At 31.5% G+C, this 14,179-nt stretch overlaps 2 protein-coding genes and 1 long non-coding RNA gene across 6 annotated transcripts in view; 2 read left to right on the top strand and 1 right to left on the bottom strand.

Moving 5' to 3' along the window:
• Window positions 1-10,563, top strand: part of REPTOR (repressed by TOR) — a 54,216-nt gene extending 43,653 nt beyond the window's left edge. For 3 of the 4 annotated variants that reach the window (XM_080146117.1, XM_080146118.1, XM_080146114.1), the window contains exons 21-24: window positions 327-373; window positions 7,880-7,992; window positions 8,400-8,549; window positions 9,084-9,422. In XM_080146117.1, the coding sequence (XP_080002243.1) occupies window positions 327-373; window positions 7,880-7,992; window positions 8,400-8,549; window positions 9,084-9,148 (375 nt within the window). In that variant the 3' untranslated portion in view covers window positions 9,149-9,422. Of the gene's footprint in view, window positions 1-326; window positions 374-7,879; window positions 7,993-8,399; window positions 8,550-9,083 lie in introns of all 4 variants that reach the window. The other variant, XM_080146115.1, reaches the window with a different exon arrangement.
• Window positions 1,825-6,486, bottom strand: LOC145304267 (adenylyl cyclase-associated protein 2-like). The gene is made up of 12 exons (XM_080146119.1): window positions 6,356-6,486; window positions 5,609-5,742; window positions 4,959-5,072; window positions 4,585-4,694; window positions 4,131-4,195; window positions 3,638-3,787; window positions 3,316-3,406; window positions 2,812-3,137; window positions 2,646-2,753; window positions 2,527-2,562; window positions 2,356-2,449; window positions 1,825-2,075 (listed from the first exon to the last, which is right to left on the bottom strand). Exons 1-12 carry the CDS (start codon window positions 6,461-6,463, stop codon window positions 1,981-1,983), a joined length of 1,431 nt encoding a protein of 476 aa, XP_080002245.1. The 5' UTR covers window positions 6,464-6,486; the 3' UTR covers window positions 1,825-1,980.
• Window positions 10,564-13,405: 2,842 nt separating the features above from the next.
• On the top strand, window positions 13,406-14,093 carry LOC145304268 (uncharacterized). Its single transcript, XR_013874045.1, has 2 exons — window positions 13,406-13,540; window positions 13,903-14,093. It is a non-coding gene; the product is annotated as an uncharacterized LOC145304268 (long non-coding RNA).
• The last annotated feature ends 86 nt before the right edge of the window (window positions 14,094-14,179 follow it).

The raw sequence follows: 14,179 nt of genomic DNA, 5'->3' as shown, positions 1-14,179 counted from the left end.
GGTTTTTTAGGGGAGCGGGGTGGGTACGTTGGACTTTAAATTAAACAGTTATCCAATGTTTTATAAATACCTACGTTTTCTCACTAATTGGCTTAATAACACCAGTGTTCAGAATTTTCAACCAATTTTTTAATTGGCAAAAGGGGTAATTTATTTATTTATTTCGCGTTTGATGTTAAGAATATAAGAAATACAAATATTTTGTGGTATTATAACGGCTTATAAAAAAACTTTGAATTATGGGGAAAAAAACTACCTATTAAATCTTCCCTATCTCTAAATAAAATAAATCCTCTAATATTTTGTACTTATCTTTTAAATTTCAGGAAATCAACAATATTCCTCCAGTAAGCGAAGTTCCCTTTAACACAAGGTAAGATCATTTTTCATGTCTAGGGGCTACAATTAGATTTTTTACCTTTTTATATAATTAAGAATTGTTTTCCTTCAGATTAAATTTGTATTAATACTATGCTCTTGATGCAAATAACAAAATTATGACGCATTTCATATAGAAGTAGCATTTAAAAAACATTTTTCTTATTGCAAGTCCTTTTTCTTTGTGCAAAGTTGTGCCATTTCAGCAGCGTTTCGGAGCCGTTATTTTGGTGCGGCTCCAGCTCCGGATCCGGATTCGACCTAAAATCAAGAAAAACTCGACATATTTTTTTCCCCATAAAAATATTTTTTATTTTTGACTTTTGAAGGTTTTAAAAGTTCAATTTTTGATTAAAATGGACTTGAAAAACTTAAAAAGGGCATTTGCACATGACAAAACAGAGTTATCAAATTATAATTTGTAAAAAATCTCTTTATTTTTCTAGTCCGGAGCCGGAGCCGTTTTTAACGAAAATTACGACTCCGGCTCCAGCAAAATATGGCGGCTCCGGCTCCGAAACACTGGCCATTTGTAAGCCTAAGTATTTTCACAACTAATGTCCCCTATGAACTAAAAAATGCTATTCCTTTTTGTTTCTATTGATTTCTTCATTTAATTGATATATCAGTGACCTTATCGATTTTTAGTAGCGAAGATAATCTATAATTCACTTTGTCTGTCTGTCTGTCCGTCCGTCAGTCAGTCCGGAATTATAGATTATCTCAGTTGCTATTTAAGATAAAAGTGTAATTTTTGTTTGAAGATTCCCTATACCAATGAGCATCTAGTTTGTAATTTACATTATCCGTCGGCCAATTAGTTGTCCTACAAAAGAGGGGTTTCGTGGTGAAAAGTTTTGTGCTTTTTTCCTCTATTATATTTCATTTCTTGATTTTAACAAATGCTCTTTAAATCTCCCAGTTCGAATTCCAATCCATGATTTCTTGTGCTTCGCAACTTATGGATGTTGTCATCCCTGTTTGTATAAAAATTGCAAACTTGTTATCTTTGTTTCAAACAAACAAAAATATCCATGATACTTGAGAATGATTGGTATTAATGTTACCTTTCTTTTTCCAATTGATATATTTTTCAATTCTAAAATTGAATGTCTTCTATCCAACTTTAAATGAAAGTAATTCAAGTTAATCTAAGTTGCACCTATTTAATTTTATCTCAAATTGCCAGGGATAATGGCCTATAAATTTGTTTCATATCCCCAATGATAATACACAAAATTATCCCTTCTGTAGATTACAATTAGTGGTTGGACACCCAACTTAATGAAACAACAAATCTAATTCAATTAAATTTCCAAAAGTTGTTTAGCGAACAAATAAGAAAACGTAATTATAAACTTATAGGACTAATATAATAAACGCTTAATATCCCACCCCCTCCATGCAAATTGCCAACTCTCCTTGCTATTACATATTTAAACAAAATAAAATTGAAACATTTATTTAGAATAACTTAAATACGATCTTTATAAGTAAGTTGATAAATTATACATTCAAAATATGATGTTTTAAACATTTTATACAAAATTTAAAAAAGAATGATAACATTTAGATTCTTTATTTTTTAATTATTAGTTCCAATTAAGCAGCGGCCTCATTGGGGGCTGTATTCAATTTTCCACCAGAAATTGTTGTTTTAAATTGTTCTGGAATAGGCTGTTCCACAAATTCATCTCCTTAAAAAAATTTCAATTATATAAGAGAAAATTAATTTATAAACAAAATCCTTATTCAAAAGTAACAGGATGTCTGTCTGTCCTCTCTAATTGGTTCCGAAGAGTCTCACTAGCCGCTAAACCGAAATGATTCTCCTTTACAATATTATTAAGGGAGAAGGCACCAACCAATACACTCTTAAGAGATTTATTTCACACCTTAAGAAAAATTTAACCTCCCCCCAAAAAAATAAATTGAAATTTATGCCTCTAGGGGCGTTGCGCTAGTATAGAGACCAACCTGTAGGAATCATAAGGTTCATTTCTGAAGATTTAGCCGTGATGATTTCAACACCTAGAGAGGCTTCACTCAAAAATATTTGGCAGCCATCAGTCTAAATAAAATAATTTTAAAAATTCATTGAAAGTTGCTGCTAGAATATTTTCATTGATTTACTTAAAAATGATTTACCTTATCTACTGAGATTGTAGGACATGTTTGAGTAACCTAGAATAAATTAAATAAAAATGTGTCAGAATCATTCATAAAGTATTGCTATAGATTTATTTCTTTATAATTTGTTTTCTAACCTGCATCTGAATTGACTGACAGTTGATAAATTCACAGCTGGAAACAACAGCCTCAAACAAAACAGCTGATTTCTTGCAGCTGTCCAATATGATGTTGTTACATTTGCCCTTAAAAAATTATTTTTTAGCATTGGAGACATTGAGTAGTTATTATTGTTTATATTACCTTAATATTGAAAGTAGAACCATTACATCTGTAAATGTAAACTGACTGGTTTGTGCCAGTAGTTTCTATCACAACATTGGAGTTGCCATTAATATTCTCAACATTCCATTTCTTTCCATCAAGCTCCAGAACTGATGGCAGGTTGGATGCTGCTGCAGCAGGGGCAGCTGCTGCTGTGTGATTGGATGCTTCTTTGGCCTTGACCACTCCTTGGGCACGAAGCTCCGGGTTCTTGTGATTTTTCTGGTCATCAGAGACTTTTTTTAGGCCTTTTGTGATATCTTCACCTTGGTTCAGGCTGTCCAACAGAGCTGATCTTGCGTCACCTGAAAACAAGTTTCTGATAGAAAATAGGTATATAAAATTATTCATTGCTTGCTTGTGACAAGGGTGACAGGTTTAAAACAAAAGAATTATATGACAATTCTTTATTGATTGATATCCATCAAGACAATTGATGTGTTGTTAACTGTTAACTTCAAAGTTTATAAAATCCATTGTTACCTGACTCTTGACCGCCAGCAGGAGCTGGAGCCACAGGTGCTGGTGGAGGGGGAGGAGGAGGCGGGGGTGGGGGTCCTCCTGTTGCAGGAGCCTAAACACATTGGTAATAGATTTCTTACACTAGATGGTCAGTCAGATAAAATAATTCGTCAAATTTACAAAGGAATTTGTGGCAGACAGATGTCAAGTAGAATTTTTTTTTTCATATTAATCCAATTTAGGAATTGGAGACCTCGAATTGTTATATTTATTATTTTCATTAAAAATTTGAGAAAATTTGATTTAAAAATAAAAATGAATTCCTATGGATAATTTCCATTACCTTGGCATTAAATGAGAGATCACCTTTGGCAACATCCACAGCATTGCCTCCAGATTTGTTCCAGACCAGTCCTGTTGTGTGATGCTCCTTCACATACAGCTGCAGCTGGGCCAGGGTTTCGATCCAGGCCTTCACCCATTCAACATGTATCTAAATTTCACCAAATTAGGACTGATTATGAAATATATTTGCAAATTAAAATAATTACAAGTAGCTGCGCCTTTAGTATCAAGAGGTTCTATGTTTAAAGGGAAATGATATAAGCCCAGAATTGCTTAAATATAAAATTAATGGCCTAAAACCATCAGGGAACCTTTAAACGAGAATTTCATCATTCATTAGATATTGAAATCTTAAGCTTATGACCTTACTACTTTACACAGTAAGATATTGAATAAGCATTAATAGTACATTAAAGCAGACTGTTAAATAGTGAATAGTGAAGTTATATAAGGCAATGAATAGATTTTAGACAATGGAAAAATTGAATTACCTTGGATTTTTCTTTAAAGTCTTTAAGAACCCTGTTTGTATAGAATTGACCAGCATTATTCATTTCTACAAGAAACAGTTTTATAAGAATTTAACTTTTGTCAATAGAAAAAAAATTCTTTTCAATATTAAAATGAATAGGAACACAATAACGGATATAGAAAACGTGAATGTTATGAGAGAGGAAATTTTTTCATCAATTAAGGTTGCTACCATGGTCCTCATTTATTGGTCAGTTCTTCCCTCTGGTGGGGGAAGGTAATGGGGGGGGGGGGGGTATTGTTATTTAGCCAGCTGGAAGAAATATTTTGTCAGGGTAGGAGAGAATCTATATAACATTCACGTATTCTTTATCCATTAAAACAATAAATCCTGCTGGATAACTTGTTAAACTTTTGGGAAAAATTTAATAATATAATTAATTTATATTTCATCTAAAAAATATGATGTTTTACCTAATATAAAAGGAGCAGGGGCGGGAGTAACTGTGACCCATCCAAGGGCTGCAATACTTTCAGATACTGCGGATAAATGGTTGAAAAATTCTGATCTCCTGCTCTTTTCTCTATGAAAATAAAAATATTTTTTAAAGTTATATTATATTTTTATTTTTCTTTTATTGTATCCAAAGAAATCTATTAATTTTCTCAAATAAAATCTTCCATGGAATGGAGGGGATATTGACTACAAATTATACTGGTACCAAAATTCTGTAAATACTTTCTTTTATTCGATGGCTTATTAATTCATGGTACTTATAGTGTGTTCAAACTAGCAGTGTCAAAACTTTTAACTAATAGTTCTAATCTACATAGAAAAACAAACTAACCTGTAACTTGTAATTTCATCGACACAATCTCCCATCTCTTTCAATAGAGTAGCAAAGTCTTTTTCTGTTGGCTGCATGGATTTGCTAACTATTATCAAAAACTTCTTCTGAGCACTGAAGTAAAAAAAACAAGTATGACAACGCAGCACAAAAAATTATTGATGGGAATACGGATGGAGAGAAAGCATAAAACTTTTCTCTCGTATTATTTATAATTTTTAGGGTGACTAACAGACCGACGTACAAAGAAAATTACATAGTTTATGCTTGTTGATATAGGGAATCTTCACAAAAAAATCAGCCTTCTCTATTTTGAATAGCAACTGAGAAAATTATATTTCCTCTGTAGTGTCAAGTACTGACGTACTGACAGACAAAGTAAAATGTAGAGTATCGTCGCTTATAACAAACTCTAGATTTAATTTAGTTTTCCCTAAATTTTTATGTATTTGGGATTTTGTTAAGTCGGATTTAAAATATATATTTGTAGATAAACTATTCATAAACTACTTATTAAAAAAGACTTTAAAAAATTCAAAGCAAGTTTTCGGTACATTTAATGTTTAATACTGGTTTTTTTCCATCCCAATTGCTTGTTATTGCTGCGCTATATAGTAAGTAACTATTGTTATAATTGAAATTAGATTTACCTAAAGGCCTTGTTGACCATATTAGCCATAGTTAAGACATCCCCACCAATTTGGGCAGACTTTTCTGAGGAAACTTTGAGAGGTCCATCGATGATCTCCAGAAATGCTAGCACTGACTTGCTTGGTCCTTCAGCCTTTTAAATTATGAAATAATAAACATAAAACTGTATTAATGTCAGGGATCTAAAGAGATAAGACAATGGCTGATAAATTGATGTACAGTACACCCCCAATCATGACACACAAAATTATCCCTTCTTTAGCGTAAAATTGCACGAAACGTTTGTACATTCTACTTATTAAACCAACCAATTAAAATTCAAAAAGTCTCCAAAGTTGATAAGCCAACGAATAAGAAAACTTTATAACTAAACTTTGGGGACTAGTCTAATTAACAGCCTATTGTTCCCTCTCTCTCTCTGGTTATAATGTATGGCTAATATCTTAATAAAATGCCAAATTAACAGGGATCTTCGGGAATAAGACAATGGACAATAAATTGAATTACACTCCAAATGACCATAAAAAAGATTAGATTAAAAATTTTTTAAAAAGTTTGGACACTGCTAGTTCGGATTTAACCAGTACCCAAAATGTTGAGCTAATAAATAAGATAATGTGGTTATAAAACTTTGGGTACAATAGTAATATAAAATGTGTCCCCTACCATATTTCATTACCATGAAACTATATGATAGTCGACAAAGTCGAGCAATTAAAAGGGTTGGTTACTTATTTTTTACTTACATTTGCTTTTGGTTCCGAGTATGTTTGTGCTTTGGTTGCGGTCTCCAGGCGAATAGCCACCTTCTCTAATCTACTAATCAGGCCAGGCAAATCTTCTACTCCCGGCATTTTTTCAACTGCAAAAAAGTGTTTTAGCTTGAAAAGAGAATACATTTTTGGTAAATTTACCTACGCATTAATAACTTAATCAACTGGAAATATTTTAGAATACCTACTGATATAAGAAAATAACTTTAGTAAAATTGTTTCAAAAAATGTTTATATCAAAATATTCCCTATATAAATAAAACATAGTACATTTATTTATATTAGATGGATGTATCGCCCTTTTATGGGCGTTCCTGTTCTTTTTGCTTGTAAAAATAATAGCTTAAAGACTGCCCAGGCCTCAAGAAAATATTCGACCTAATAATTCAGCCGTTTTCAATATCTTATTAAACATAGTCACAAAGTCATAAAACTATTTTAGGATATAGTGTGATAGTATGAAACTAATGACGTGATACTAAATAAATATACACATTCACGCCTACTAGCCAGGCTAGGCTAGAAATAAGCGGGTCAACTTACTAATCTTAGACAACATACACACTCACACACATAGTTTAGTTAGAGAGCCGGCGTAAGGGGAATATATCAACATTTTTAGAAAAATATAGTTAATTCAATACCTAGCCCAAACCTTGCGGGGCTTATACCTGCGGTGTCTAAACCCTGCGGGGATACCCAGTACCAAATAAACCTAACCTAAATTAATAAAAAACAAAGAACTACCCCCCCCCCCCCCCTCTTATATTCAATTTATTTCAAAATGAGACTAGGGGGGGAGTTATGCTAAAAGGGTTACTTTCTGCTTTATTTCTAATTTCCAAGAAGAAAGAAAGGGAGTTATATTTAGCCCTGAATTTCTCAGGCTTTCCTTATAATTGTATCCCATGTCTTATTTTGGGCGTAGCAACTCTTTAACCTAATTTAGATGCTTAATTGATTACAATTCAAAATATGGTGGAATATGTATATAAAAAGGAACTTCTATTAAGCTTTTAAACAGGCGCACCTTATTACCATGCACAGTTAGGACTTCATGACAAAGGTTTTTTTTCAATAAAATTGGCTTTAACAAATTCGCAATATTCTAGCATACATTACTCATTTCCCCTGCATTAATTAAAAATAGCCCCTGGCCCCATCTCAACCATGCCTAAATTAACCTCACCTAAATAAGCATATAAAATATGAAATCTTGAATCAATTTTTATAATAAGAAATTGTAATTCAAAGATGAAAGGGGGATCATTGAACTGTAAATTATATTAGTACCCACAGCTTTTTCATTCATTTTCCTCAAAACTTAAGGCACTTCATTAATTGATGATTGTGTTCAATCTTTTCCACCAATAATTATAATCTAAGTAAATAAACACTTTATCATAAAGAATGAACATCAAATTTTCCTCCCTTTTCTTATCCCTTAAGATCCTAGCGTCATGTTTTCTTTTAATTTAATGCTCTTAAACTTTTCAGGTCGAAGTCGCGTAAAGAAAAGAACAAGCTGGCTTCACGCGCGTGCAGACTGAAGAAGAAGGCGCAGCACGAGGCTAACAAGCTCAAACTACAAGGCCTAGAAGAGGAACACAGTAAGTTGAAGAGTAGCTACGTCTTTCAAGTCATTAGTGCTTTCCCTAGAGTGTCTAGCGTTCTCTTATATTGGAAATGCGGGAAAGAGTTATTGACGGGCCTATACTTACAATGTCCTCACCCCTTCGGGGATTCCCTGTACCTAACCTAACCTTACCTAAAGTAATTAATAAAAACTAGCCACTTCACCCCCACTTTTTCAATCGATTTCAAAACAAATAATTTAGATTTGAATTTTATGTTCTTTTTATATTTATAAGTATGTAGCTGTAACCTATCCATCAAGGAACGATAATAGTAATTTTTTGGCTTATGGGGTTAAGAAAATATTTTTTATCTGGTTAATTGTTTGTATGTTTTATTATTTTTTTCTAAAACGCATCAGTTTTCATGAAATTAATTTTAGATGATTTAATGCGAAGCATTCAGCAAGTGAAGGAAATTCTGCGCGCCAAATGGACCGGGGGTAGTGTAACTACTGCGGGCTCAGCCCAGCCCATACATTCACACGAGGAGCTGACACACGAGGCTGAAGCAATTCTCAACAGGGCAAATAGTAAGTCTTAAGTTCGTGAATGTGTGTTGAGGTGATGGGTTAGGATCTCTATGATCATAACCGCGGCATAACTTATGACGTTAAAATTGCAGTGTTTTTGACATATTATGCTTTAAAAAGAAGTCTCAAGGAGGAACATTGTTTTTTTTGTAAATTATACTAGTACCTATAGTTTTATAACCACGTTATCTTATTCGTTGGCCTCAATACTTTCATTGAATTTTGAATGGTAGATCCAAAATTACTAGAATCCAAACTTTTCAACCAATGATTTACATCTACCTCATTATGGATCTATATAAACTTGTCATAAATTGTTTTATCCCATAATTTGTTTATTATCATTGGAAATCTATATCAATTTATGATCCATTGTCGTAGCTTTCCTCACTAAATGTAAAACCAGGGGCGTATATTTTCCGATCTAGTTGAATTATTGGAGGCGTTTGGTGGGGGGGGAGGGGGGGGGGGCTAAATATGGAAAATATACACCCCCTGTGTGTAAAACATGTTTCTTATTGAAAAATATTGTTGCAGGGTGTCCCGTGGCGGGTGGAACAACTGACTATGTCAACAGAATGATTGCAAAATATAGTTAGAAATACAGTCGCTAGATGTCCCATATTATATATATAGACAACACCTTATTAATCATCTATATCAGCGAATATAAAGCATACCATATATAATATATTATATATAGATTAGTTATTATAGTAAAAAAGAAGCTATAATGTTATTACTCTATGTATATTCTAGTATTTACAATATAATACATGCTATAATTATTATTTTAATTAGTCAAGATAATATATATTTGTATAACAGTTAATCATATGTATATGTGTTCATGTAAAATTTTAAATTGAAACGACAAAATCATATTTAAACATTTTTCTTATTTTGTTTATTAAATAAAATGGAATATATTTGGCATTCAAGTTTTTAAGAAAGGACATCTCATAAGATCTAAAATGTTTAACAATAAGACTTTTTTATGTCCTTTAAAAAATAATAATTTTTCTCGTATTCATTTGAATCCGGTGGATAGGAACCGGTTCTCATGAATACGAAAAAACTATGTCTAGCATCGTATTATATCCAGTTTTCTACGAATATAGAAATGTACAATCATAAGATTAAAACTAGTTTTTTTAGCCCCGTAGTGCCGAAGGCACCGGCTAAATTGTACATTCTATATCCGCGGAAAGCGGTTTATAATACGATGAAAGAAATAACTATTCTTGCTTATTTTTATCTTAAAAAGCTTAATATGTACCTTACTCTCTACTTTCTTATATATTTTTTTTAATAAGAAATTTAATTTTTTGTCTTTTATTACAAAAACCTTTAAGTAAATAAAAGTGTTCTATAGCTCCTTGTGAACTTATTCAACATTCCATGGAGATTATTTTAGTGTCTATTGTACAGTGGGCTTTGTGTATTTTTTAGGGAGGGAGGAGACATTGGGCTTCTTATTACACTAGTCCTCAAAGTTTTGGAATAACAATTTCTTATTCGTTGGTTCAACCGTTATAGGGACTTTAATTGAATTTTGATTGGTTGGTTCTTTAAGTTAAGTGTCCAATCGTTTCAACCACTAATTGTAACCTATGAAAGGAGTAGTTTTTTAAATCATCATTGGGGATCAATTTATCGGCCATTGTCTTATCCCTGTAGATCCCTGGGAAAAATGTAATCAGATTAAAAGTATTTGAAGTAGAATCCCTAAGTTGAACTATAGTAACACATTATAGGAACATTCTGACCACAATATTGGTTTAGGAAGTCTTTCTTCATTTCATCTATATCATAAGTCAGTTTAACTTTAAAAAAATATAAAGCTTTGCTTTGGGAAATTCTGCTTTCTAAATAAATATTTGTCAGTTTACTCCTAAAATACCATCGCACCCTGTAATTTTTCCTAATTTTATGATGTTTCATTAAAAGAAACCTTAATAATTTACTAATTTCTCAAAAATCCTAAATGCCTCAAATAATAACGAGAAAAAAAATTTAATCAAAAAATGAAAATTTAATGCAAACACAGAAATACTATTTCATTATATAACAATATTTTGTATACAAAAAAGACAAATTATAAATTATATGTAGTTTTTATGATCTGTAGATTATTTTTTTTGCATATTTTGAAATAATGATTTATTTGCTGATAATTCTTACCTATGTAATTTAATTTTGTGAAATATTTGCTTATGTTCACTATCACCATTGTACCATTATGTCATAATTATGTTTAAAACATTATAAATCAAAGTCATTTTAAAGAATGGCTTTATGTTTATTTTAAATAGTTTGTGGGTAGCTGCGCTACAAGCAACAAAATATGTTCTTGGTGTCTAGTAATTTTTTTTTCTTGCAATCAGATCTTTGATTTAATCAACTTTTAAAACTAATTTTAAAGTTTAACATGTTTTTTTTTGGGGGGGGGGGGTGTATCATTATTAAGATATATAAGTTTTCCGGAATTTTAATGTAGGGAGTAGATTTGAAATCTGCATCAAATTTTAAGGATTTTTTATAAAATTCGTTTTTTGTAAAATTCTTTATCTAAAAGCGAAAATACATTTTAAGTTAATTAATTTTGACCAATAGGATAGGTGGATTTTAAACTACCTGCGCTCTAATTGGTTGAATGATGTATGACATCCAATCAGAGCGCAGATTTTTTAAATCCACCAATCACAGATGCCAAAATTAATTAACTTAATTTGTATTTCCGCTTTTAGATAAAGAATTATACAAAAAACGAATTTTATTAAAAAAAATCCTTAAAATTTGATGCAGATTTCAAATCTACTCCCTACATTACAATTCCGGAAAACTTATATCTCTTAATCATTATACCATATTTATCATAGCGACAACTGTGATGAAATGCAGGGAGGGAGGGAGGGCACATTGGTCGGTAAATAAAACTTTTTTTTATACTCAATCCCTTATTTATTGGCTTAAATGTTTTGGGTACTTTAAACTTTTGGCGTTGTTCAAACGTTTCTAAAAGGGTTAATCTACAGATAGGTTATTTTGTTTTTCATAATTGGGCGTGTACATGAATTTATCAACCATTGGCGCTTTCCTACCCCCCCCCCTCACCCCTTTTTAAAAAATGAATTACACTGTACCCCCAAATCGCTGTATGTTTTTGGCATAATTGTATGAAAAGCAGGTTTTAGTTTTTTTCTTATTGTCAAGTAGGTACAAATGCAACAGACATTTTTGAAAAATGATTTTAGTATGTAATGCTTCAAGACGAAAACCATATTTTTAATGTTTCGTGATTTTTTTTTGAGTACAAATGCAACAGACATTAAAAAAATGATTTTTGAATTTTTTTCTTCTTTTTTTTTGAAAATTACACTTACACTAGGACCTGCTTCTAAACGGCTGAAGTATAAATTTTGATTAAATAACTTAACGAAAAAATACAAAAAAAAAACATAAATTTTAGAGAAAAAGTTATCGTCATTTTGTATACTTTTGCTTTTATGGCTGTGAATAAAACATATAAAAAATATATAAAAATATTATAGTTCAGAAAAAAACAGATAGAGCATTAATTATCAGTTATATCTTAAGTAAAAAGAAAGTATAATATGTTGTATCACTTGTTCAAGACGTGTTTTTTCATGACGATATTATGAAATGTTTTAGTTGTATTAATATCATATCATTTTGTTTTAAAATTTAAACAAAGTAATCAATTTTGTTTCGATTTAAAGTTAACATGTAAAACGTTTTAGTTTACTGAAGTAGTTGAATAATAGGCAGTGTTTCGGAACCGGGAGCCATGGAGCCGCCATATTTTGCTGGAGCCGTAATTTTCGTCAAAAATGGCTCCGGCTTCGGACTAGATAAATAAAGAGATTTTTTAACAAATTATAATTTGGTAACTCTGTTTTGTCATGTGCAAATGCCCTTTTTAAGTTTTTCAAGTCCATTTTTATTTAAAACCTTCAAAAGTAAAAAATAAAAAAAAATTTGGTGGGGGAAAAAAAATTTCGAGTTTTTCTTGATTTTAGGCTGGAGCCGTAGCCGGAGCCGCACCAAAATCAAACGGCTCCGAAACGCTGAATTAATAAGGAATTAAAATGTAGGAACATAACTAAGTTAGTTAGGTATACAAATCTACTATGGTAGTAACCTACATCTAATCTTAGAGTGATTCTACTTATTTTCCTTAATAAAGGGGACTATGCACGAACGAGAGCATTTGATTTTAAGCACCTTCCAGCATTGTACCTTGATATTTTTTGGTGAATATATACTAGTTTTATTTTTATATAGTTATATAGACCCGAAAAAAACATGTTTCAACATGGTATTACATGAAAAATGCTTATAATATAAAAATATTATAATTTTTTGCCTCGTTATTTTATTTGATGATATTACGCCAAAAAATTCTTAATATTTCAAAGTTTTTTTCTTCTTAAAAAATCATGGTAAAAGTCAATATAACTAACTATATTAAACACAGATCTAGTATTATCAATAAAAAAAATACTGAGGTTCAATGCTAGAAGGTGCTTAAAATCACTTGCTCTCGTTCGTGCATAGTCCCCTTATGAATTATTAATTTGTATTTTCATTATTATGGAATATTGATCTTTGTGTTTATGTATTGTAATTCTTGATAATTCATATGAAATGTTGGATCTAATGCAGTCAACGGTAAAATGTTTATAGCAACGAACATCTCCAAAAATCTCTGAATTATAAAGGCTGTTAGCTGCAAAACGGCTGAATGTACATGTCAAGTAGGCATTCTTTTGTCGGTTAAAATTTTGTGCGAGCATAACCCATACGTTCCACCGTTTGGTCGTTAGAAGACTTGAAGTTCATAGATTTTTGGAGATATTCGTTACCAGGAACATTTTACCGTGAACTACTCGTGACCCGAAATGTTTGTTTCTTTGATAGTTGGTATCCTTGTTGTATAAAAAAGAAACTTAAGTTTAAGATTTCTGGTAGGAGGCTACGGCTAGTTATAGATAGTTAAAATAGAAGGTTGTACTTGTATGGTATTAAAAAGCAAGGTCGCTAATATGATTTTTAAGGGGGAGGGGGGGGGGGGCTAAACTTAAAACTCATTTTTAACCCTCTATTAATCACTAAAAATATAAATCCCCCCCCCCCTTCCCCAATTTGTCATTTGTGGGAGAGGGGGGAGTTAAGCATATAAACTTTTTTCCCCTAAAAATGTATAGGGGGAGTAAAGATCTTCCTTTCATGTGCACGTCTATGTTATAAAACATAAAAATATAAGCTTATGTTCATTTTCCAAAAATAGCCTTAAACCTACCCTAAATCTTAACGACTACCGGTTCAGGGAACCCTAAGTGATTTTGTCCTTAAATTAAACTATGAGTCTGATTATTTTGTATAACTTGTTCTAATTTTAAGATTTTTTCCGTGTACAAATTATGTTATTATAATGTATTTTCTTCAAGGCTCGGCAGCTGCACGTAAGCCACGACTTAGCCTCAAATTTAAACCTTTTAATATGCTTTGAAAATTTGTTTTTAAAAAGTATGGGCCATTTTTGGGTTAGGTTTAGACTTCTAGCTGATTTTTAAAATTGGAAAAAAGTTGTTTTGCTTGAGTAT

Source organism: Acartia tonsa, chromosome 13, assembly GCF_053477335.1.
Source record: "Acartia tonsa isolate MP-2025a chromosome 13, ASM5347733v1, whole genome shotgun sequence".
NCBI classification, from domain to species: Eukaryota; Metazoa; Arthropoda; class Copepoda; order Calanoida; family Acartiidae; genus Acartia; species Acartia tonsa.
Note: the sequence above shows the minus strand (reverse complement) of the source record. Positions and strands in the feature narration are given on the sequence as shown.

Excerpts from the sequence above, each read along its gene's own strand:
- LOC145304267 (XM_080146119.1), bottom strand. The coding sequence starts at position 6,463 with ATGCCGGGAGTAGAAGATTTGCCTGGCCTGATTAGTAGATTAGAGAAG. Across the intron at positions 5,743-6,355 it reads ACTCGGAACCAAAAGCAAAT|GCTGAAGGACCAAGCAAGTC; the intron begins GTAAGTAAAAAA and ends ATAATTTAAAAG. Across the intron at positions 3,407-3,637 it reads ATCTCTCATTTAATGCCAAG|GCTCCTGCAACAGGAGGACC; the intron begins GTAATGGAAATT and ends CAATGTGTTTAG.